The sequence below is a fragment of the Mobula birostris genome, chromosome 4 (genome assembly GCF_030028105.1).
Source record: "Mobula birostris isolate sMobBir1 chromosome 4, sMobBir1.hap1, whole genome shotgun sequence".
In the NCBI taxonomy this organism is placed as follows: domain Eukaryota; kingdom Metazoa; phylum Chordata; class Chondrichthyes; order Myliobatiformes; family Myliobatidae; genus Mobula; species Mobula birostris.
The window spans coordinates 99,601,655-99,626,506 of record NC_092373.1 but is presented as its reverse complement, the minus strand read 5'-3'; the positions used below and the strand labels follow the sequence as shown (position 1 = coordinate 99,626,506).

Below are 24,852 nucleotides of genomic sequence, written 5' to 3'. Positions count from 1 at the left end.
ATCAGGACTGAGAAGGATCTATTGGCCCATCATACCTGAAGTGGTCTGGTTGTCTGATGAAATTCTGAACACCAGCTTATTTCAAATTTATTGAAATATACATTCTGTGGCTTCACACAGGTGCCTTTTTAATTACCATTGAGAAATATGGCTAATTCCTAATTGCATTGACCCCTTTGAACAATTGTCTTGATATCTCCATATAGTTTTAGCAGTGATACGAGCTACCTTAGAATATTTACTGTATTTAAGCTGCATTTCTTTTTGCTGTGGTTCCCAGAGAGATAGAGACAGCCCTTCAGCACATTGACCATTTTCACTCTCGTCCTACTCAAACCCACATTATTCTCATCTCACAGATTCCACCACACAGCTACACATTAACAACAAATTAACTTTAAGAACCCACCTCGTTTTGGGGTGTGAGAGGAAGCTGGAGAATCTGGAAGACCCACACAATCACAGGGAGAGAGTCCAAACTCAACACAGACAGCACTGGAAATCAGAACTGAACCCGAGTTGGAGATCAGAACCGAAGCTGAGTCACTGGAGCTGTGCAACAGCAGCTGTACTCACAATGCCACTGTGCCACCACATCTGAGGGCAGTGAGGACTCTTCCATGTTGGGCTGGGATAGCTACATATGGGCTTAAACTTGGCAGCTTGCTCTGCCAGCAACCAATCCAACTGCTCTGCGGTCACTCTGACTGAAACCTCTTTCAGCTTGCAGTTGCATTGCCACACTCTCAGAGTAAGCAATGAGATCTGAACCACTGTAAGTTGGTGGACTACCTGGTCACTCACCTCGCCCAGTGCTGTAGTGTTGAAGTTTATCGCTGTACACAGCTTCTTTGCCGTATGCACGTTTCCTGAAATGAAAGGGAAAAATAAAAGCCATAGGTCAGAACAGCTGTGTTGTCTGAGGAGACATGGCAGACGAAGGAGATATAATTTGTTGGGCAGCATCAAACATTTAACTATGTAGCATTTCCAAAAACCTGACATGCTCAGAACTTTGGTGCAGACAGGCAGATATGCTGGACTACTGGAAGTTATTCTTATTAATTAGCTAACACATTTTTATTTCTTTTTTTTGGATCTTGTACAGTATTATGATAAATATTCCAGAGGATTCAGTAATGCTGAAGGGAGTAGAAACTGGGCATTCATTGAGTTTCAGTAGGATGTGGAAATTGGAGATCAAGGGAGATTCCATTGGGCACAGCAACTGGAGCCCTGGTAAGTTTTCAAGGAGCATGAGAACTGGGGCCCATGAGTTTCAGGAGAGTTTGTCCCAGATGGCAAACCAATAGAAGTTCCAAATAATCAGATGGCGAATTCACAGCGTTTTACAATAAAGGTGACAACAGTGACTGATTTGTTAATGGGTAAGACCCAATGTTAGCAGAAAGTTGGTTCCAGTTACAACCTTGTTCCATAAACTCTTATCTGAGACAAATTTTTATTACAAAAACTCTGGCATCTGCAGAGAGAGGGTGAACTACTGAATTTCTCTTTCATGGGATTTCGTTTTGAATAGGCTCATTCTGATGAAGGGTTATTGACCTGTAATGTTATGCCCTTGCTCCCTCTCTTCAGACATAGCTGACTTACTGAATGTTTACTTCAAAATACCATTGTGGAACATTTTTAATTTGGCCTTGTTCAAATGTTCCAGTTATGCCACGTTGCTTTTGATTAAAATAGCTTTTTTCCCATATGTTCTTTCAACTAATACTAACTTTTCATGAAATCTCAGTAGATTGCTCACCAAGAAGAAACACTTGCATTGTCCATCAGTTTTCATGACCACAAATCACCAGTGAACTTCCAGTGTAATTTACTAACTGAGTCCCACAAAGGGCCCCGGATCTGTGGTATTTGGATCTGGTTTAGCAGTGACTCTTTACAGAAGGACTGAGTTTGTGCAGCTGCTCTCCGCATATGCTGACGGAAAGATGTTTCCAATACTCTGAGATTTATGTGATTATTGGACTGTACTTTATATTGGTTTCATTCAGTTTTTCGGGGTTTTCTTTCTTGTGGCTGATGGATGGGTGGGTGATCTGTTAATTTTTTTCTGTGTAAGAGGGGGAGTTGGGGGTTTAGTGCTGCTGTCGCTGCTCTTTTCTGTGAGTGAGGTGGTCAGGGATTGTTATTGTCGCTGTTCTTTTCTGTGAGTGAGGTGGTCAGGGATTGTTATTGTCGCTGTTCTTTTCTACGAGTGAAGGGGATCAGAGATTGTTATTGTAGCTGTTTTTTTGCTGTTGCGGAGAAGGTTTTTGTTTAAGTTCTTCTTTGTGCCAGGTCATGGGGGAAGTCGATGTTTTTTCTTTCATCAACACCCATGGTTCTTCTGTATTTAATGGCTATCTGGAGAAGGTGAATATTGGAGTTGTATTGTACATGCATACTTTGACAATGAAATGAACCTTTGAACCTTTGTTATAATGCTTAGACAACCTGTTTTCTTTTACCAATGTTCATCCGTTGATAAAGATTGGCCAAAGACCAACTCCTCTATCAAACATTATTTGGAACCTTTCTCATCCACCTCACCTGGAGGAGTTTTCTCCCCTAAGGTGGCACTCAGGACAATGGAGAATTCCATTAGAATTGTATGGAAAAGTCATCTGTATTATGAGTTCCAACCTCAAGAGGAGGGTTTGATCTTGTAATCTAAGAGAGACAAATACAACTAATAAAGTCTGCATTGATGTCGCCAAAGGAAAACTAGCCAATTTATGCAGCCTGTCTTCACAATTTAACTCTCCAAGTATAAGACACAGAGTCATTCACAAGGATAGAATCTCCTTCAATGATCTGAACTCCAGCAATACTTTCAGCCTAATATATTCCAAAACTCTTGTGATAAGGGCTCCTTCGATATCTGATGTGCTGCCAGAAGAAGTACAGGACTTAGTGAGTTAAAAGGGGTAGTTGTAGCATTCTTGGGCCTCCTATAGAAACATGATTGTAAAGTTGCCTCTGCAGTTTCCAAACATGGCCTTGTTCTACTGCTTATTTTCAGTGTGCCCAATAAAAATAACATGGTTCTTTGTCTAAGCAATTGAGAATTCACGTCGATAATAACCTGCTGCAGATGATGGAGACAGCCACCAGCGAGACAATGAAGACCACACCTGCAGCAGCCGAGCCTGCAATCAGAGGCAACTGCTCCCTCAGGTCAGACTTGTAGTCATCTGGAAGAAAGAGAAAAAGAACACAGTGAGAAAGTTCACTGCCAATCGATGCAGCAACAAGTGAGGCCATTAAAAGAAGAGTTTCTGATGCAAATGCACTAGCAGCACTTTGAGCTGGTTTATGTTACTATGAAAAGTGTCTCAAGTGACAGCACCAAACTGAAACTCTCAGCAACTTCATAAGCATATTTCCTTTTTATTGCTGCCTTTGCATCCAGACTTCAAAGTTTCAAAGTGTATTTACTATCAAAGTACACATCTAAAACCCAGAGATTCAATTTCTTGTGGGCATACTCAATAAATCTGTAATAGAATAATAACCATAATGGAATCAATGAAAAACTACACCAACATGAGCATCCCACCAGTGTGCAAAGGCCAACAAACTGCAAATGCAAAAATTAAAGAATTAATAATAAAAATAATAAGCAATAAATATCAAGAACATCAGATGAAAAGTCCTTCAGAATGAGTCTATAAGTTGTGGGAACAGTTCAGTGATGGGGCAAGTGAAGTTGAGTGAATTTATCTCCCTTGATTCAAGAGCCTGATGATTGAGGAGTACTAAGTGTTCCTGAACCTGGTGATGTGAGTCCTGAGACTCCTGTACTTTCTTAACTTTGACTTAAACTCTGGACTTTGACATAAAGTGCCTTGTAATTGAGATAGCTAAACTCATCCTACACTGCATCTCTGAATGTATAGCAAATCGAACCTTGAAGCGGATGGGCTACAGAAACAGAAGACCATGAACATGCAACATGTGTGTATGTGTCACATCATAACAAATCAGAAAATGTTGGAAATATTCTGCAGGCTTGGTAGCATCAGTGGACAGAGAATTAGGTCTGATGTTTCTGATTGATCAGGAGTGGGGAATATCAGAATTACATAAGTTGCAGAGAAGGGGGCGAAGGGAACAGAGAAAGCAGAGTGTCTGTGATAGAGTGAAGACCCAAGTGTACAATAGTAGGAGGGACTCTGGCAGAGGAAGTGGGGAGGCTTGTTACTCACAACTGATCTGACCAGAGAAGGTGGAAGAAGAGAATGAATATGGAGAGAGAAGAACAATGCTGAAACTGTCTACAGTCACTGGAAACACTCAGCAGGTCAGGCAGCAGCCACAGAGTTAACATTTCAGGATGATGATCTTTGTGCTGAAATAGCCAGTTCTGACACAAGCTACTCAGGGTAGTTATCACATCCCATTAGAATATTTCATTGTGCTTTCAGTTTCGTTTTAATTATGATTGTTTTTTTGAAAACTGCAAATCTCATCAGCAGTGAGTTTTATTTGAGTTAATAAAGTGAAAGGAGGTATGCATGAGGAGACCATTAGGGCAGCGGCCATTGTTGGAGTGGGGCGGTGTTACAGTGGTTTGGCTTTGGCTCGACTGACTTGAACAAGCACTGCCGCAGATTCTAAGGAAGTTTCCAGTAAGTTTTTATTCCTGTTAGTGCATAGCTAGTATGCTGAGAATGGGTTCAGAGTTAATGGCATGTTCCTTATGTGAGATGTGGGAACTTTGGAAAACCTCCAGTCTCCAGTCTCACTTCACATCTATGTGAAGTGCATCAAGCTACAACTTTGTAGGGGACGTGTTAAGGAACTGGAGCTGCAGCTCAGTGACCTTTGCCTCATACAGGAGAATGAGGCAGTGAAAGACAGGAGCTACACGGAGCTAGTCACGCCTAGGTTGCAGGAGGCAGGTACCTAGGTGACTGTCAGGAGAGGGAAAGGAATAGGCAGTCAGTGCAGAGTACTGCACTCAGTAATAAGTATTCCACATTGAATACTGTTGAGTGGGGATTGCCTAAAAAGGAAAAGGAGCAATGAGCAGGTCGCTAGCACTGAGTCTGGATCAGTGGCTCAGAAGGGAGGGGAGCTGTAGTGATAGGGGATTTATTGATTAGGGGAACAGAAAGGAGGTTTCATTGATGAGAACCTGATTTCTGGATAGTTCGTTGCCTCCTGGGTGCCATGGTCAGGGACATCTGATCGAGTCCACAGCATTCTTAAATGGAGGGTGAGCAGCTAGAGGTCATGGTCCACTTTGGTACCAATTACACTGGTAGAATGGGTGATGAGGTCCTACGAAGTGAATTCAGGGAGATTGGTGTTAAGTTTCAAGACAGGACCCTCCAGGGTTGTAATGTCATGATTGCTACCTGTGCCACATGCTAGTGAGGTGAGAAATAGGAAGATTATACAGTTTAACATATGGCTAAGGAGCTGGTGCAGGAGGGAAGGCTTCAGATTTTTGGATCATTGGGTTCTCTTCCAGGGAAGGTTGGACCTGTACAAAAGAGTTGTTTGCAACCAAATTGGAGGAGGACTAATATCCCAGCGGGAAGGTTTGCTAGTGCTGCATGGTGGGGAGGGGAGTGGATTGGAGTAGCGGGGGGGCGGGGGGGATGAATGAGAGCATCAGAACAGATAGTGGAGAAAGATGTTGTTAAGCCTACATACAAGTTCAGGAATCAAAAGGTTGAGCATGATAAGAATTATGTTCTGAGTTGCCTATAATGTGGCTTAAAATAGTATTAAACCCCCACAAATATTTTCACATTTTACCGTATCAATTTAAAATATATTGAAGTAGGATTTTTGTGCTGACATTGTGTATCATGTCAAAACAAAATAAAAATTCCAAAACCTGTTGACAATTTACTAAATATTAAAAGCCAAAATTATGAGGCTGAAAAAGTATTTATCCTCTTTGTGATTACTACGCTAACTTTCCTCAGGAGCAATGTATTACCTTACCAAATCACCCAATCTGTTGATGTAGAAAATTGGAGGAGCACCTGCTTTCAATGAATTCATAAGAATAAATAGCCCTCTCTCTGTTAAGTCCAACAGAATGGTAGATTTTCAACAGACCAAACCAAAATGAAGACAAAAGAGCATTCAAGGCAAATCATGAAAATGATAATAGAGAAGCACAAATCTGGGGAAGGGTACAAGACCATCTCAAAGGCACTGAACATACCTCGTAGCTCAGTGCAGTCCATCGTGAAAAAGTGGAAAAACTACGAAAACATGGCCACACTGCCAAGGTCAGGCCGCCTCTCTAAACTTAGTTGCTGAAGAAAAATTGCACTTGTAAGAGAGGCTAAACATAATGTCAAATAAAACTAAATCACTTCTGTCTGCACATGATCCATATCCTTCTGTTCCCTGCATATTTATGTGCCTATCTATGATACTCTATCCTAGGAGAAGATGAAGAGCTAGCTTTCTCCACACATTACCCAGCTTGTTCTTACTTCACAAAGACTAAATTGTTTTCTTTTTGCCCAGCATTCTGTAACCTATCCGTTCCTGATACAACCAGCCTGGATCCTTCGATAATTTCACTCTCAAGCTCAGTTGTTGATCCCCTGTCCTGTTTATTTGTTAATCTACTGCAGGCATTCCTTCCATGAATACGTTTACTCCAATCTGCTGCATGAAAAATTTGCCAGTTTTTCACTTCTCCTGACAACCAATAATCCTGAACTTTTCAGTCGATAATAAGAATTGGTGTATACAAAATGATAAATCCCCTGTCGCAATGCACTGCAGATAGAGTGAGAAAACTGTCCTGCATCACATTAATCTGTTCTGCTGCACGGAAGGAAAATCCATTTCAGCTAATTTATAGCTCTGATAATCCATGTTGAGATCAGAGAGCGAACCTCAGGGCTCAGAAAGGCTGTGAGATGGTGGGAGGGGGAGGAGGTGGAAAGTAACAGTTGGGATAGGACACAGTCTGCCACTGTGTTGCCCTTTGTCAATAAACCTTGAATTCCACTCTTCCACTGAGAAAGTACAGTGAGACTGGAGCACAGCAGTCAAGGCTAGTATAGAAACAGTAGCGACCACTTGTCAAGCACTCCACATCTAGAGTCAGCAGAAAACTGGCAGGACTGCACTGCAAGCTGTCAGACAGTCCTCCCCAGCTGGACACAACATGAACCTGCAAGGCCAAAATATACCTTACTGACTTTGAGCTCAAGCCTTTGGGAGATCGAGGATTAGGAAAAGAAGAGGGGTGTGCATTACTTTTATTCAGACAATAGTTCCAATCCATCGTGGCTATATTTGCCCTGTGCAAGTGCAATCCATTCTGTCCATTTCCCTGGCTCTTTATGAATCCCACAGTGTTTCCTCCCTCAGTTACATCCAAAAATTAAAAGTTCAAAGTAAATTTACTATCGAAGTACATATATGTCACCATATACAACCCTGAGATTCATTTCTTATGGGCATACTCAATAAATCCATAATAGAATAATAACCATAATAGAATCAGTGAAAGACTGTACCGACTTGAGCTTTCAATTATTGGCAAAAAACAACAAACTGTACAAATACAAAAAGAAAGAAATAATAATAATAAAAAAATAAGTAAGCAATAAATATGGAGTATATGAGATGAAGAGTCCTTGAAAGTGAGTCCATTGGTTGCGGGAACATTTCTGTGATGGAGCAACTGAATGTGAGTGAAGATATCCCCTCTGGTTCAAGAGCCTGATGGTTGACAGGTAATAACTGTTCCTGAACTTGGTGGTGTGAGTCCTAAGGCTCCTGTACCTTCTTCCTCATGGCTGCAGTGAGAGGGGGTCCCTGAGGATGGATGCTGCTTTCCAGCTACAGCACTCCACTTAAATGTGCTCAATAGTGTGGAGGGCTTTACACGCCATATCTGATACTTTCCTAGCCCAATGACAAGTCCTCAGAATTGCTAACACTGAGGGATTTAAAGTTGCTTACCCTCTCCACTTCTGATCCTGTGATGAGATCTGGCGCATGGACCTCTGGTTTCCTCCTCCTGAAGTCAACAATCAACTCGTTCCTCTTGCTTTGAGTAAGAGGTTGTTGTGGGAACACTCAGCCAGATATTCAATCTCTCTCCTATAGGCTGATTCATCACCACCTTCGATTCAGCCTATGACAGTGGTGTCATCAGCAAACACAAATATGGCACTGGAGCTGTACTTAATTAAACAGTCGTAAGTGTAAAGCGAGTAGAGCAAGGGTCTAAGCACACAGCCTTGTGGTGCATTTGTGCTGATGAAGATCGTGGAGGAGATGTTGTTGCCCATCCAAAATGACTGGGGTTTGCAAGTGAGGAGATTGAGGATCTGATTGCACAAGGAAATATTGAGGCCAAGGTCTAGAAGTTTATTGATTCATTTTGAGGGGATGATGGTATTGAATGCCAAACTGTAGTCAATAAAGAGTTGCCTGATGTCTACATCTTTGCTGCCCAGAATTTCCTGGGTTGAATGAAAAGCTAATGAGATGGCATCTACTGTAGACCTGTTGCTCTGGTAGGCAAGTTGGAGCAGACCCAAGTTGCTATCAGATAGGAGCTGATATGTTTCATCACCAACCTCTCAAAACACTTCATCACTGTAGATGTAAGTGCTACTGGATGATAGTCATTGAGGCAGGTCACCACATTCTTCTAAGGTATATTGTTATATACCTCATGAAGATCTTGTGACTTTCTTGTGAGAATGATGTAATGGTATTTTGGAGGTCACCTGATGTAATTTTCCCACCGATGTGAGGTCACATGATGACATGTTCACCACGGGTATAAAAGGCAGTTTAGTTTTTCCAGTTAGAACTTCCATGAGATACTCCGCTCCTTATTTGCATTATGACGCAGTTTTGATCTTAAACAGAGTTTTATGTTCTAATGTAAGGAACAGAAGTCTGAGCCGGCAGATTGACCAATCGCTGCTAGGTTTGTTAATGTATCTTTTCAGTAACATTGGAGAGTGAAGACAGGACCCTGAAGGAGATGTTCGACGGGTTTGGAAAGGATCGACCATTATTGAATTCATTCAAGAAAGAGTGATCTGCATGAGATAGCCTCTGCTAAAAAGGCAGCAGAAAAGGCTGTGCACTATCTGTTCTACTGAGGAAGGTCAGTGCCTTTAAAACTGTTTTATTTCCGTCATCGTGAATCCTGTGGACAAGGCAGGATCCGGCTGGGAGTGGCAGTGACGTCGTGTCTTCGAGGAATTTGTTACCTCATGAAAGACTCTCCTAATTGACTATATAAATCTCTTGGACTTTAAAATTTACCATTCGAGAAACTGTGTTTGAATTTATTGCTTTAAGAACTGGTTTCACATGTTATGCTTTACGAACTAGTACTGAGTAGCGGTTTACTGAATGGACGCATAGCCGTTTACTTCCGGTTAGGGTTTTCGTTTTTTTTCATTGTTTATAAGGGTTTAATAAATGTTTGTTTGTTTATAAACCCTGACTCGATATATTCATTGTTGCCGATCACGTGACAATATGAAGTCTAGTTGAAGCAGTGGGTACCTCAGAGTGCCGGTGAGAGGTTAAAGACCTCAGTGAACACTCCAGCCAGTTGATCAGCACAGGCCTTTAGTACTTGGCCAGGTATTCCGTATGGGCTGGATGCTTTTTTGGGTTCACCCTCCTAAAGGCCACTTACTTGTCTGCCTCAGAGACTGAAATCACAGGATCATTGGGGTCTTTGAGAATTCATGATTGTTCCTCCATGTTTTGATGGTCAAAACAAACACAGAAGGCATTGAGATCAGTTAGAAATGAAGCCCTGTTGTTGCCTATATCGCTTTGATTTTACATTATAAGAGGTGAGAGCATTCAAGCCCTGCCACAACTAACAAGCAACCTTCGATCATTCCAGCTTCATCCTTAATTGCTATGTCGCCTGTGAGATGGCTTTCTGGAGATCATTTTTGGACCTCTTGTGACTTTCTTGGTCACCAGACTTGAATGCCTCTGATCTGGCCTTCAGCAGGTTGTGGCTCTCATGATTCATCTAGGGCTTCTGGTTGGCGAAGACTATGAATGATTTTGTGGGGACACACTCGTCTACAACTGTTTTAATAAAGTCCGTGACAACCATGATGTATTCACTCAGATCCACAGATGAGTCCTTGAACACAGCCCAGTCCACCGACTCAAAGGAAATCCCGTAACTGCTCCTTGGCCTCCCGCGACAATCTCTTTGTTGTCCTAGTCCAGCTGCCCTTTGCCAGAAGCACTGAATCAGGTACAATCACCTCTTCGGGTAGAGAATTCCAAATCACAACTGTAAGCTGACTGAGATAGCACCTGTGTAATTCACATTTGGAGACCAAACTCCAAGTCATTGTATATTTTACACAGGCTTCTTCATTGCTGTCATGAATAATTTACGTGTATATAATTTATGCTCTGTGTGTTGTCTGAACCTACATGTTCATGATGCTGCTGCATGCAAGTTTGGATGATATGTTTATCTCACCGTACTTGTGCACAAGACAGTGAAAGTTACTTGATTTATCTTGGGCCTAAACATCCAGAAGACAGAAGTCCTCTAACAACCTCCCCACAACAAAACACTGACCCCCAGCAACAAGAGTTACAACAAGGTTGCTTTCCATGTCTCTGCTTCCCAGGAAAGGCAAGGGAAATTCATCACTACCTCAACTGTCTCACTACAAGGTGTGGTTGTCCGAAGAAAAGGATGTTTAAAGACCAAAGTCATCAGACCTGACACCAGGGTCATGGTCTACTGGGCAGTGGCTTCTGCTCTCCTATACCCTTCCAAGACATAGACTGTATAAAGCCAACACTCGAGGCACAGAAGATATACTGTCTTCATTTTGATTGAGTTTTGAGTTTTAATTGAGTTGTTTTTTTTTGAAAGATGAAGAAGGCAGGGCAGTAGATACTATTATTTTATTTATTTAGAGAAACAGACCCTTCTGGTCCTTTGAGTCATTCTGCCAACCAACCCGTGATTTAACCTAAGCCTAATTACGGGACAATGTACAATGACCATTTAACCTATTAACCAGTTCACCTTTGGACAGTGGGAGGAAACCAGAGGACCTGGAGAAACCCACATTTTCCATGGGGAGGATGTATAGACTCCTTACAGTTGAAGTTAGAAATTAACTCTGAACTCCAACACTCTGAGCTGTGACAGCATCTCACTAACTGTATATATGTAGTCTCTATGGACTTAAGTAAGGCGATGGATAAAGTTCTGCAGAGTAGACTGCTATGGAAATTTAGATTTCATGGGATCCAGGGAGAGGTACCTAATTGGATACAGATTTCACTTGATGATAGAAAGTGCAGGTAGAAGGTGAAAGGTTGATTTTCCAACTCCAGGTCCCAACTCAACCCCAAGTGTTAGTACTATGCCCACTGCTCTTTGTTAGTGATTTGGATGAGAATGTGCAAGACATAGTTGGTATGTTTGTGGCTGATACTAAAAGTTGACAGTGAAGATGGTCATCACGATTTAGAGAGAGATCATGATCAGCTGGGTAAGTGGGCTGAAGAATGGCAAAGTCAAAGGCTTCCCTTCCTCCACTATCAACTCTGCTCTTAAACGCATCTCCCCCATTTCACGTACATCTGCTCTCACTCCATCCTCCCGCCACCCCACTAGGAATAGGGTTCCCCTAGTCCTCACCTACCACCCCACCAGCCTCCGGGTCCAACATATTATTCTCCGTAACTTCCGCCACCTCCAACGGGATCCCACCACTAAGCACATCTTTCCTTCCCTCCCTCTCTCTGCATTCCGCAGGGATCGCTCCCTACAAACACTTATCCGTGTAAGCGGAACAAGTGCTACACGTGCCCTTACACTTCCTCCCTTACCACCATTCAGGGCCCCAAACAGTCCTTCCAGGTGAGGCAACACTTCACCCATGAGTCGACTGGGGTGATATACTGCGTCCGGTGCTCCCGATGTGGACTTTTATATATTGGCGAGACCCGACGCAGACTGGGAGACCACTTTGCTGAACATCTACGCTCTGTCCGCCAGAGAAAGTCAGGATCTCCCAGTGGCCACACATTTTAATTCCACATCCCATTCCCATTCTGACATGTCTATCCACGGCCTCCTCTACTGTAAAGATGAAGCCACATTCAGGTTGGAGGAACGACACCTTATATTCCGTCTGGGTAGCCTCCAACCTGATGGCATGAACATCGACTTCTCTAACTTCCGCTAAGGCCCCACCTCCCCCTCGTACCCCATCTGTTACTTATTTTTATGCACACATTCTTTCTCTCACTCTCCTTTTTCTCCCTCTGTCCCGCTGAATATACTTCTTGCCCATCCTCTGGGTCCCCCCCCTCCTTGTCTTTCTTCCCGGACCTCCTGTCCCATGATCCTCTCGTATCCCCTTTTGCCTATCACCTGTCCAGCTCTTGGCTCTATCCCTCCCTCTCCTGTCTTCTCCTATCATTTTGGATCTCCCCCTCCCCCTCCAACTTTCAAATCCCTCACTCACTCTTCCTTCAGTTAGTCCTGACGAAGGGTCCCGGCCTGAAACGTCGACTGCACCTCTTCCTACAAATGCTGCCTGGCCTGCTGCGTTCACCAGCAACTTTGATGTGTGTTGCTTGAAGAATGGCAAATGTAGGTTAATCCAGATAAGTGTGAAGACTTGCATTTTGGGAAGGCCAATCAGGGTAGGACTTTGACAGTGAACAGTCGGACACTGGGAAGTAAAGTAGAACAGAGGGCCCTAGGAGTACAAGCACAAGACCCCAAGAAAATGATGTCCTAATTAGACAGGGTGGTGAAGAACACTTTTAGAATGCTGGACTTCATCAGGCAGGATAATACTATGTTGCAGTCATTGGTGAGATCACAGTTGGAATACTGTGTTCAGCTCTAGTCACCCTGCTTTGGGAAAGAGAGCTTTTTGCTAGAAAGAGTGCAGAAGAGACTGACAAGGAAGTTGCTGTGACCTGAAGGACTGAGTAATGGAGATAGGTTGAGTACGTTATGTCTGACTATATTCATCGAAGCATAGGAGAGTGAGAGGTGAGAGGTTATAGATGGGTGAATGCACACAGTTTTTCTCCCCCAGGGTTGGGGTATCAACAAGTAGAGGACATAGATTTATATGGAAGTATTGGAATGAGCTGCCAGAGCATGCAAGTACATTACCAACATTTTAAAGGTATATGGATAGGATAGAGGATTGAGTCAAGTGCAGGAAAAATGCTAGAAGGGAAATCTTGATGGGCTGAAGGGCCTGTCTCTGTGCTGCTTTCTACGACTCTACAAAATCCTTCAGATGCAGGATAAGCAAATTGACATTAATGTCCTGGTCAACATCCTGAACATTGGTCAACTAGGTCCTGTGGGTAAGTCACATTGTCCACCTGCTGAAGAGCAGAATCACTAAACAAGCACTGTACTCCATGCTCTCTCACTTCTTGGAGGACAGAGAAAATTCCTCAGGGATGTTCTCAAAGCTTTCCTGCAAAAAATGCAATGTCCTCACTGACTTGTGGGGATTCTCTAGTGCGTGAAGTAAAGAACTTCTGGGAAGGCATGAAGCAAGTACCTTGAGACACTAAAACAGCACACAACATCCCATTCCACCCCCTTTGCCGATCCTGCATCAACTGTGGAGGAATCATCAGGCTCCATAGCAGCTCAGAAGTAAATAATTGAAAGGGAATGATACCATTCTCAAACTCAAAGGTCTGCCTCAGATGTGAAAAACCTGAAAAACAAGTTGGATCAGGGAAAAGGCGAGCGTTTGGGAGCATAAGTACACCCAAAAAAAAAATGAAAGCTGTAACAGGTGTAAACTGAGGGCTTGGGTTTATTTTCAAAGGAATATGTTAAAAAGTAGAAGCTGTGTTGGACTTTTCATGTAAGTATTTATCCTGGAGGATGACACATTACAATGATATCCTAGTTACAAACAGGCTTCATTGCTGACAACATGACATATTAATTGCTGAAATGTGCATTGATTTCACAAGTTATAAATTGGAAGTTTTTGATCTATTTTCTGCCATCACATTATCCACACATGTTGATGATATCAGCATTAGGGTAAACAATGCAAGCAACTATCAGGTCTAATTTCTCGATGAGAGGGACTTCACTAGGAACTGTGTGTGGACAAATAGTAGAAAATATTCCTAGAATCATGTGTTACATGTTACTGAGGCATACAAAACAAGCACAAGTGGAATTTCCCTCATGCTTTTCTCTTGATTTTTGTTCAGATGAGTGCTCTTCTGAACAGTTGTAGGTAACAGCTGTAGGGCCAGAGGTTGCAACAAATTCAATGCAACCAGAGCTCAACATAAGGGATTGATCACCTTTGCTGCTTGGGCAACATTTTAGCACAGGTGCTGGTGATGGGGTGGCAGTCCCAGTCCTGTCTCCTGCGGGCAGGCTCCTGGCGTGATCCTCTTATGCTGCCAAAACTCATAATGGAGTCAAGCCAGGACTCTTAAGTACAAAAAGGAAGAGCGGGCCACAGTGTGGAAAACTTCAGATGATCGATGAACTGTAAGAATTTCTGTTTTATTCCTTTTTCCGGACTCCCCTGCCTGCCTGCACGAAGGTGACCATTGACTAGGGGTTTCATTTCTCCACTCAATTAAGAACTTTGCAAATATTGTAATCTGTTCCTCTCGGCAGCACCCTGCTTGCCAGCCTTACCATCTGTCAGTGTCTGGAAGCACATTTTGCCGCTGTACTTTCCAAAACCAGCCACTGTCCTGGCCCGCACCTGCACCACATACACCACGCCAGGCCGGAGGCCATCGATGCGAGCTGTGTTTGTCAGGCTTTTCACCACTGAAGAGTTGTACTCGTTCTGATCCTGAAAAACAAAGCATATTCACCCAGTTTTCATTGCAGAACAATACAGGAAGGCTGCTTACCACATAGTTCAACCTGCTTGCGCGGACCCTCTGCAATCCATCTCCTTTGCACTACCCCTGCACACGTTCAAATTTCTCCCTTGATTTATTCAATATTGATTATTGAATACTACCAAGCCATCTGCTTCCATGGCATTCTTAAGCAGGATGTTTCAGATTCCAGGAACTTGATGCATTAACGGTGCCCAGAAATCTACTTTCAGTCCAAAGCACTAAAAGTTCCACCATGTCCAGGTTATCTTCAGGTTACAGATGCCAGATTTACAGACTCTACTGTGTACAATCAAGCTTCCACAATGTTATTAAATTCAAACGTTCAGTGTATGTACATACACTGCTGAATGGCAGAACTAATTTCCTCTCTCTGTCCACTTCCAGTAATTGTTCCTTCTTATTGGGCTTATATGTGTTTAAGGACATGGAGGGTATGGTTACCATATCTAGTGTATATTTTCCAATTTATGCACAAAATTTATACACAAATTACATTTGCCTTCTTTACCACCGACTCAACCTGCAGGTTAACCTTTAGGGAATCCTGTACAAGGACCTCAGATTTTAGAATTGAATCCCTGTTTAGAAATGAGTCTATGCCTTTATTCCTTCTACCAAACTGTAAGACCATACATTTCTCAGTACTATGTTCTATCTGCCACATCTTTTACTATTCTGCAATCTAAGTCCTTCTGCAGATACCTTGCTTCCTCAAAAGTACCTGCCCCTCTACCTACCTAACTTTGTATCATCTGCAAACTTGGCTGCAAAGCCATCAGTTCTGTCATCCAGATCATTGACATATGGTGTGAAAAGAAGCGGTCCCAATACCGACCCCTGGGAACACCACTAGACACTGGCGGCCAATCAGGAAAGGCCTCCTTTACTCCCACTCTTTGCTTCCTGCCAGTCACAAATCTTCTATCCATGCTACTATCTTTTCTTTAATACCACGTGCACTTATCTTGTTAAGCAGCTTCATGTGTGGCACCTTATCAAAGGTCTTTTGAAACTCCAAGTAAATACCATCCACTGACTCTCCTGCCTGCTACTTCTTCAAACAGTACCAACAGAATAGTCAGGCAAGATTTCCTCTTAAGGAATCCATGCTGACTTTGGCCTATTTTATCATGTGCCTCCAAGTACCCTGAAATCTCATCCTTAATAATGGACTCCAACAACTTCCCAACCACTGAAGTCAGGCTAACTGGACTATAACTTCCTTTATTCTGCCTCCCTCCCTTCTTAAAGAATGGAGTTATTTGCTTACTTGTATTGTTTTGCACATTTTGTTTTCTTCCCTACACAATGGGTGGTTGATATTTTTGTTTTTGGTTCTATTGGGGTTCTTTGTACTTGAACTTCGAGTGATATTTGCAATTTTCCAGTCCTCCGGAAGCAGTTCATAGTCTAGTGGTTCTTGAAAGTTCATTACTAATGCCTCCACAATCACTTCAGCCACCTTTTTCAGAACCCTGGGGTGTACACCATCTGGTCCAGATGACTTATCTACCTTCAGTTCTTTCAGCTTCCCCAGCTCCATCTCCTTAGTAATAGCAACACACATACTTCTGCCTCCTGACACTTGTGAATTTCTGGCATGCTGGTAGTCCTTCCACTGTGAAGTCTGACGCAAAATACTTTTGAATTGCATCAGCCATTTCTTTGTTCCCCAATACTACCTCTTAAAGCTATTTTTCAGTGATCCAATATCCACATGTGTCTTTCTTTTACTCCTCATATATCTGAAAAATCTTTTGGTATCCTCCTTTATATTATTGGGTAGCTATTTCATCATTTCTCTCCTTATGGCATTTATAATTGTCTTCTGTTCACTTTTTTAAAGCTTCCCAATCCCCTACCTTCCCACTAAACTTTACTATATTATATGCTCTCTTGCTTTCATGCTTGACTTCCCTTGTCAAACATGGTTGCCTCATCCTCCCTTTAGAAAACTTCTTCAGCTTTGGAACGTATCTATCCTGCGCCTCTGATTTCCCCCAGAACCTCCACTTTTGCTGTTCTGCTATCATCCGTAATAGTGTCCCCTTCCAATCAACTTTGGCCAGTTCCTCTCTCATGCCTCCGTAATTCCTTTTATTGCGCAGTAATAATAATACAACTGACTTTATCTTCTTCCTCTCAAACCAAGTTGCATTCTGTCATATTATGATCACTGCCTCCTAAGGGTTCTTTTACCTTAAGCTCTATAATCAAATCTTGTTCATTACACAACACCCAATCCAGAACTGCCTTTCACTTAGTGGGCTTAACCACAAACTGCTCTAAAAAGCCATCTCACAGGCATTCTAAAAATCAGCACCAACCTGATTTTCCCAATCTACCTGCATATTGAAATGCCACATGATTCTCATCAGAATTAGAATCAGAATCAGGTTTATTATCGCCGGCATGTGATGTGAAATTTGCTAATTTAGCAGCAGCAGCAGCTTAATGCAATACATAATCCAGCAGAGAAAGAAAAAAAATAATAAATAAAATAAAACATAGTAATAAATAAACAGGTAAATCAATTATGTATATTAAATAGATTATTAAAAAATGTGCAAAAACAGAAATACTGTATATTAAAAGTAGTGAGGTAGTGTCCAAAGTTTCAATGTCCATTTAAGAATTGGATGGCAGAGGGGAAGAAGCTGTTCCTGAATCGCTGAGTGTGTGCCTTCAGGCTGCTGTATCTTCTACCTGATGGTAACAGTGAGAAGAGGGCATGCCCTGGGTGCTGGAGATCTTTAATAATGGACGCTGCTTTTCTGAGACACTGCTCCCTAAAGATGTCCTGGGTACTTCGTAGGCTAGTACCCAAGATGGAGCTGACTAGATTTACAACCTTCTGCAGCTTGTTTTGGTCCTCTGCAGTAGCCCCTCCATACCAGACAGTGATGCAGCTTGTCATAATGCTCTCCATGGTACAACTATAGAAGTTTTTGAGTGTATTTGTTGACATGCCAAATCGTTTCAAACTCATAATAAAGTATAGTCGCTGTCTTACCTTCTTTATAACTACATCAATATGTTGGGACCAGGTTAGATCCTCAGAGATCTTAACACCCAGGATCTTGAAGCTGATCACTCACTTCACTTCACTTCTGATCCCTCTATGAGGATTGGTATGTGTTCCTTCGTCTTACCCTTCCTGAAGTCCCCAGTCAGCTCTTTCGTCTTACTGACATTGAGTGCTAGGTTGTTGCTGTGGCACCACTCCACTAGTTGGCATATCTCACTCCTGTACACTCTCTCGTCACCATCTGAGATTCTACCAACAATGGTTGTATCATCAACAAATTTATAGATGGTATTTGAGCTATGCCCAGCCACACAGTCATGTGTAGACAGAGAGTAGAGCAGTGGACTAAGCACACACCCCTGAGGTGCACCAGTGTTGATCGTCAACGAAGACAATATGTTATCACCAATCTGCACAGACTGTGGTCTTCTGGTTAGGAAGTCGTGGATCCAATTACAGAGGGAGGTACAGAGGCCCAGGTTCTGCAACTTCTCAATCAGGATTGTGGGAATGATGCTATTAAATGCTGAGCTATAGTCAATGAACAGCATCCTGACATAGATGTTTATACATAACATTTTCTTTATTACTGTACATGCCTTTTCTATCTCCTGTTGTCATTTATATGGTTGGGGGGTGGGAATCAAGTTAAAGAGGCTAGGCGAGAGGAGGTTAGTTCACAACAGGGGGATGGGAACCAGTGCAGAGAGACAGAGGGGTGTAAAGTGAGGGTAGAAGCAAAAAGTAGTAAGGTGAAAAGTAAAAGTGGTAGGCCGACAAAACCAGGACAAGCATCAAAAAGGGCCACTTTTCAACATAATTGTACAAGGGCTAAGAGAGTTGTAAAAGAGCGCCTGAAGGCTTTGTGTGTCAATGCCAGGAGCATTCGTAACAAGGTGGATGAATTGAAAGTGCAGATTGTTATTAATGATTATGATATAGTTGGGATCACAGAGACATGGCTCCAGGGTGACCAAGGATGGGAGCTCAACGTTCAGGGATAGTCAATATTCAGGAGGGATAGACATGAAAGAAAAGGAGGTGGGGTGGCGTTGCTGGTTAAAGAGGAGATTAACGCAATAGAAAGGAAGGACATAAGCCGGGAAGATGTGGAATCGATATGGGTAGAGTTGCATAACACTAAGGGGCAGAAAACGCTGGTGGGAGTTGTGTACATGCCACCTAACAGTAGTAGTGAGGTCGGGGATGGTATTAAACAGGAAATTAGAAATGTGTGCAATAAAGGAACAGCAGTTATAATGGGTGACTTCAATCTACATGTAGATTGGGTGAACCAAATTGGTAAAGGTGCTGAGGAAGAGGATTTCTTGGAATGTATGCGGGATGGTTTTTTGAACCAATATGTCGAGGAACCAACTGGAGAGCAGGCTATTCTAGACTGGGTTTTGAGGAATGAGGAAGGGTTAATTAGCAATCTTGTCGTGAGAGGCCCCTTGGGTAAGAGTGACCATAATATGGTGGAATTCTTCATTAAGATGGAGATTGACATAGTTAATTCAGAAACAAAGGTTCTGAACTTACAGAGGGGTAACTTTGAAGGTATGAGACGTGAATTAGCTAAGATAGACTGGCAAATGACATTTAAAGGATTGACGGTGGATATGTAATGGCAAGCATTTAAAGATTGCATGGATGAACTACAACAATTGTTCATCCCAGTTTGGCAAAAGAATAAATCAAGAAAGGTAGTGCACCCGTGGCTGACAAGAGAAATTAGGGATAGTATCAATTCCAAAGAAGAAGCATACAAATTAGCCAGAAAAAGTGGCTCACCTGAGGACTGGGAGAAATTCAGAGTTCAGCAGAGGAGGACAAATGGCTTAATTAGGAAGGGGAAAAAAGATTATGAGAGAAAACCGGCAGGGAACATAAAAACTGACTGTAAAAGCTTTTATAGATATGTAAAAAGGAAAAGACTGGTAAAGACAAATGTAGGTCCCCTACAGACAGAAACAGGTGAATTGATTATGGGGAGCAAGGACGTGGCAGACCGATTGAATAATTACTTTGGTTCTGTCTTCACTAAGGAGGACATAAATAATCTTCCAGAAATAGTAGGGGACAGAGGGTCCAGTGAGATGGAGGAACTGAGCGAAATACATGTTAGTAGGGAAGTGGTGTTAGGTAAATTGAAGGGATTAAAGGCAGATAAATCCCCAGGGCCAGATGGTCTGCATCCCAGGGTGCTTAAGGAAGTAGCCCAAGAAATAGTGGATGCATTAGTGATAATTTTTCAAAACTCTTTAGATTCTGGACTAGTTCCTCAGGATTGGAGGGTGGCTAATGTAACTCCACTTTTTAAAAAAGGAGGGAGAGAGAAACCGGGGAATTATAGACCGGTTAGCCTAACATCAGTGGTGGGGAAACTGCTGGAGTCAGTTATCAAAGATGTGATAACAGCACATTTGGAAAGCGGTGAAATCATCGGACAAAGTCAGCATGGATTTGTGAAAGGAAAATCATGTCTGACAAATCTCATAGAATTTTTTGAGGATGTAACTAGTAGAGTGGATAGGGGAGAACCAGTAAATGTGGTATATTTGGATTTTCAAAAGGCTTTTGACAAGGTCCCACACAGGAAATTAGTGTGCAAACTTAAAGCACACGGTATTGGGGGTAAGGTATTGATGTGGATAGAGAATTGGTTAGCAGACAGGAAGCAAAGAGTGGGAATAAACGGGACCTTTTCAGAATGGCAGGCAGTGACTAGTGGGGTACCGCAAGGCTCAGTGCTGGGACCCCAGTTGTTTACAATATATATTAATGACTTGGATGAGGGAATTAAATGCAGCATCTCAGTTTGCGGATGACACGAAGCTGGGCGGCAGTGTTAGCTGTGAGGAGGATGCTAAGAGGATGCAGGGTGACTTGGATAGGTTGGGTGAGTGGACAAATCCATGGCAGATGCAATTTAATGTGGATAAATGTGAAGTTATCCACTTTGGTGGCAAAAATAGGAAAACAGATTATTATCTGAATGGTGGCCGATTAGGAAAAGGGGAGGTGCAACGAGACCTGGGTGTCATTATACACCAGTCATTGAAAGTGGGCATGCAGGTACAGCAGGTGGTGAAAAAGGCCAATGGTATGCTGGCATTTATAGCAAGAAGATTCGAGTACAGGAGCAGGGAGGTACTACTGCAGTTGTACAAGGCCTTGGTGAGACCACACCTGGAATATTGTGTGCAGTTTTGGTCCCCTAATCTGAGGAAAGACATCCTTGCCATAGAGGGAGTACAGAGAAGGTTCACCAGATTGATTCCTGGGATGGCAGGACTTTCATATGAAGAAAGACTGGATGAACTAGGCTTGTACTCGTTGGAATTTAGAAGATTAAGGGGTGGATCTGATTGAAACGTATAAAATCCTAAAGGGATTGGACAGGCTAGATGCAGGAAGATTGTTCCCGATGTTGGGTAAGTCCAGAACGAGGGGTCACGGTTTGAGGATAAAGGGGAAGCCTTTTAGGACTGAGATTAGGAAAATCTTCTTAATCTGTGGAATCTAGGTGAATCTGTGGAATTCTCTGCCACAGGAAACAGTTGAGGCCAGTTCATTGGCTATATTTAAGAGGGAGTTAGATATGGCCCTTGTGGCTAGGGGGATCAGAGGGTATGGAGGGAAGGCTGGTGCAGGATTCTGAGTTGGATGATCAGCCATGATCATAATAAATGGCGGTGCAGGCTCGAAGGGCCGAATGGCCTACTCCTGCACCTATTTTCTATGTTTTCTATGTTTATATCCCACATCTTGGCTACTGTTCGGAGGCCTGTGTATAACTCCCATCAGGGTCTTTTTACTGTGGCAGTTTCTTAACTCTACCCTCAAAAATTCTACATCTTCCAATCCTTTGTCACCTCTCTATGTACAAACGTACCTTGTTCTGTGTTTTCCATAGTACTGCAAGGACTACAATTTAAGATCACTTCACCTGGCAAAAAAAAAAAAGGCGTGAGGAATGAAAGTTTCACACAGTATGGAAACAGGTCCTTCTGCTCAGCTCACTGACGCTGATGTCTAGTGCCGGCCGGTAAAAAGGACCTGTCTGCCCGCATTTAGCCTCTAAACCTCTTCTATCCACGTACATATCTCATCATCATCATCAGGTGCCATGCCCAGTTTGAGCTTTGACTGCCATGGCCCACACACGCCTATTTCAGGTCAAGCGGATCAGTTCATTGGTATTCATTTCCAGTTCTCTGGCTGTTGTCTCCATCATCATTTGTCTTCGCTTCCCTTTTGCTTTCTTCCCTTCAATCTTTCCCATAATTACCGTGCATTCTAACTCCTCTTTCCTAATCACATATTCAATGAAGTTACGTTGCCTTTTCATGATCTCATACATTATTTCTCTTTTTGTGCTTGCTGTGTTCAGGACATCCTCATTAGATATTCGCTTCATCCATGATATTCTTTGCATCCTCCTCAAAAACTACATCTCCGCTGCTTCAATTTGTTTCTTCATGTTACTAGATATTGTCCAACATTCAGATCCATATATACTTACGTATCTAGATGGGTTTTAAACATTGCCAATATGCCCTCCTCAACCACTATTTCTCGTAGCTCAGACTAAATATTAATCACCTTTTGCATAAAGAAGCAGCCACTGATGTCTCTTTTAAATCTCTCACCTCTGATCATAAATCTATTCCCTTCTTGCTTTTAGCATACCCTCCCCAGGTAAAAGACTACATGCTTTTAGCCTGTCTGAACTCCTCAAGATCACATATACTTCTACCAGATCACCCTTCAATTTCCTATGTTCCAGTGAATAAAGCCTTAGTCTCTGCAATCTGTCCTTGTAACTCAGGCCCACAAGTCCAGGCAACATCCTGGTAAATCTTTTCGGCACTCCTTCAAGTTTAATAATATTTTTCCTATAACAGAGTGACCTAAATTGCTTCAAAGTATCTCATTGTTTGGGTACCAAGCTATAAGGCGTCTTTGACTCATTTCTCATCACTGATCTGCTGGGCCAAGTGACCTGGCTGGGTGTTACAAATACTAAGCTGCTTCTTTACTTAGACGCCATCTTGGATGCATTAATTTAATTAAAATTGCAACAGCAACAGTATGAATGATGTGGCAAGAAATTCTGGGCTAGAATGATTAATTACACATTGTCTTTGGTTTCAGTCGAGCTTTGCCTAATTAGAAACTAATTAGCCACTTAAGAATTAAACAGTTTATTAGGCCTTACACCAGCTGACTTGAAGCAGAAGTTCACACTTGCTGTACTTGTCAGCAATGGGCGTTAATGCAATTGCAGGTCAGCCAATCTAATAATAATGAAATGATTTTGTTTGGAACAGGGTATACTCTTGTTGCTCTCTGCAAGGAGTTTTTGTACATTCTCTCGTGACTGCCTGGGTGTTCCAGCTTCCTCCCACACCACGTACAGGTTAGTAAAGTGTGGGCATGCTATGTTGGTGCTGGAAGCATGGTGACACTTGCAGGATGCCCCCAGCACATCCTCGGACTTCGGTTGTTGACTCAGAATGATGCATATCACTATGTTTCAATGTATATGTGACAAATAAAACTAATCTAATCAGAATCAGATTTAATGTCTCCAGCATATGTCATGAAATTTGTTAACTTTAAAATGAAATACATGATAAATAAATATAGAAAAGAAACGGAGTTACACTAAGTGTATCTGTCTATTAAATAGTTACACTAAGTGTATATCTGTCTATTAAATAGTTAAGTTAAAATAAGTAGGGCTAAATAACAGAAATTTAAAAAGTACGGAGTTAGTGTTCATGGATTCAATGTCCATTTAGGAATCAGAGGGCAGAAGGAAGAAGTTGTTTCTGAATCACTGAGTGTGTGCCTTCAGGCCTTTGAACCTCCTTCCTGTTGGTAACAGTGTGAAGAGGGAATGTCCTGGGTGCTGGGGGGTCCTTAATGATGGATGCTGCCTTCCTAAGGCACCGCTTCTTGAAGATATCTTGGATACTACGGAGGGTGGAACCCATGACAGAGCTGACTAAGGCTACATCCACACTAGACCGGATAAATCCGTAGCCGAAACCTTTTCTCTTCGTTTTGACCCTCTGTCTACACTGAAACGGCGTTTTCCTCCCCCAAAAACAGAGATTTTCTGAAATGCTCTTCAGAGTGAATAAATCTGAAAACGCCTAATATTCGGCGTAGTGTGTACGGGGTAACCGTCTATTTTTAAAACAGCTGTCATGACCTGCTGGAACAAATAGTGGTGGCAGTGCGGCATGTCATTGTTTTCTTGAACGCAACCTCCAACACCACAACGATATCTGACAATAGATGTGTAACAGCCTAATGTAACATTTGTGGAAATACAAGACAACACTGATGCAGACATGTTTTATACATTTAACAAGATGCTCTTTATAAATGTATTGCTTGTGCAAACATTCAATAGCTGCAATTGTCACTTTTGCCCAGTAACTCGTTTTATTGCACATGTTAAATACAGCAAAATAATACACAAAGACATGGCAAGAGTAAAGGCAAGCAAATGAGGTAACAGCAAATTTCACTTTTGCCCAGTAACAAGCCTTATTGCATTTAGTTGCAGCTGTCGTCCCTTTCATCGGTGAAGAGACTATGGCTGTAGGAAATGTTTCCGGACAGAAGCGCACTAAGTCTTTCGTTTGGCAATTTCCTTTTAAGTTTTTCTACTCTGTAACTGAACAAACGCACACCAAGTATAGCGTTCCTCTTTGCTTGTTTTCTGTGTGTGTGTCCTGCGCATGCCCAGTAGGAAGAGATTCACCCAAATATCTGTTTTAATGTGGACAGAGGTATTTTTAAAAATGCCTAGTGTGGACGCCTGTCATTTTTACACAAAACCGGCGTTTTCAAAATTATCCGGACTAGTGTGGACATAGCCTAACTTAACAAGTTTC

At 42.4% G+C, this 24,852-nt stretch overlaps 1 protein-coding gene across 3 annotated transcripts in view; it reads right to left on the bottom strand.

Annotated features, from left to right (window-relative positions):
• The window catches only part of ephb1 (EPH receptor B1), a 774,921-nt gene that overhangs the window by 237,874 nt on the left and 512,195 nt on the right, over positions 1–24,852 (bottom strand). For all 3 annotated transcript variants that reach the window (XR_011885740.1, XR_011885741.1, XM_072255851.1), the window contains exons 7-9: positions 14,690–14,852; positions 3,095–3,203; positions 805–869 (exon numbers count right to left, since the gene is read on the bottom strand). Coding sequence is in view for 1 of the 3 variants with exons in the window: in XM_072255851.1 (XP_072111952.1) it covers positions 805–869; positions 3,095–3,203; positions 14,690–14,852 (337 nt within the window). In the remaining 2 variants the exon portion in view is untranslated. The remainder of the gene's footprint in view (positions 1–804; positions 870–3,094; positions 3,204–14,689; positions 14,853–24,852) is intronic.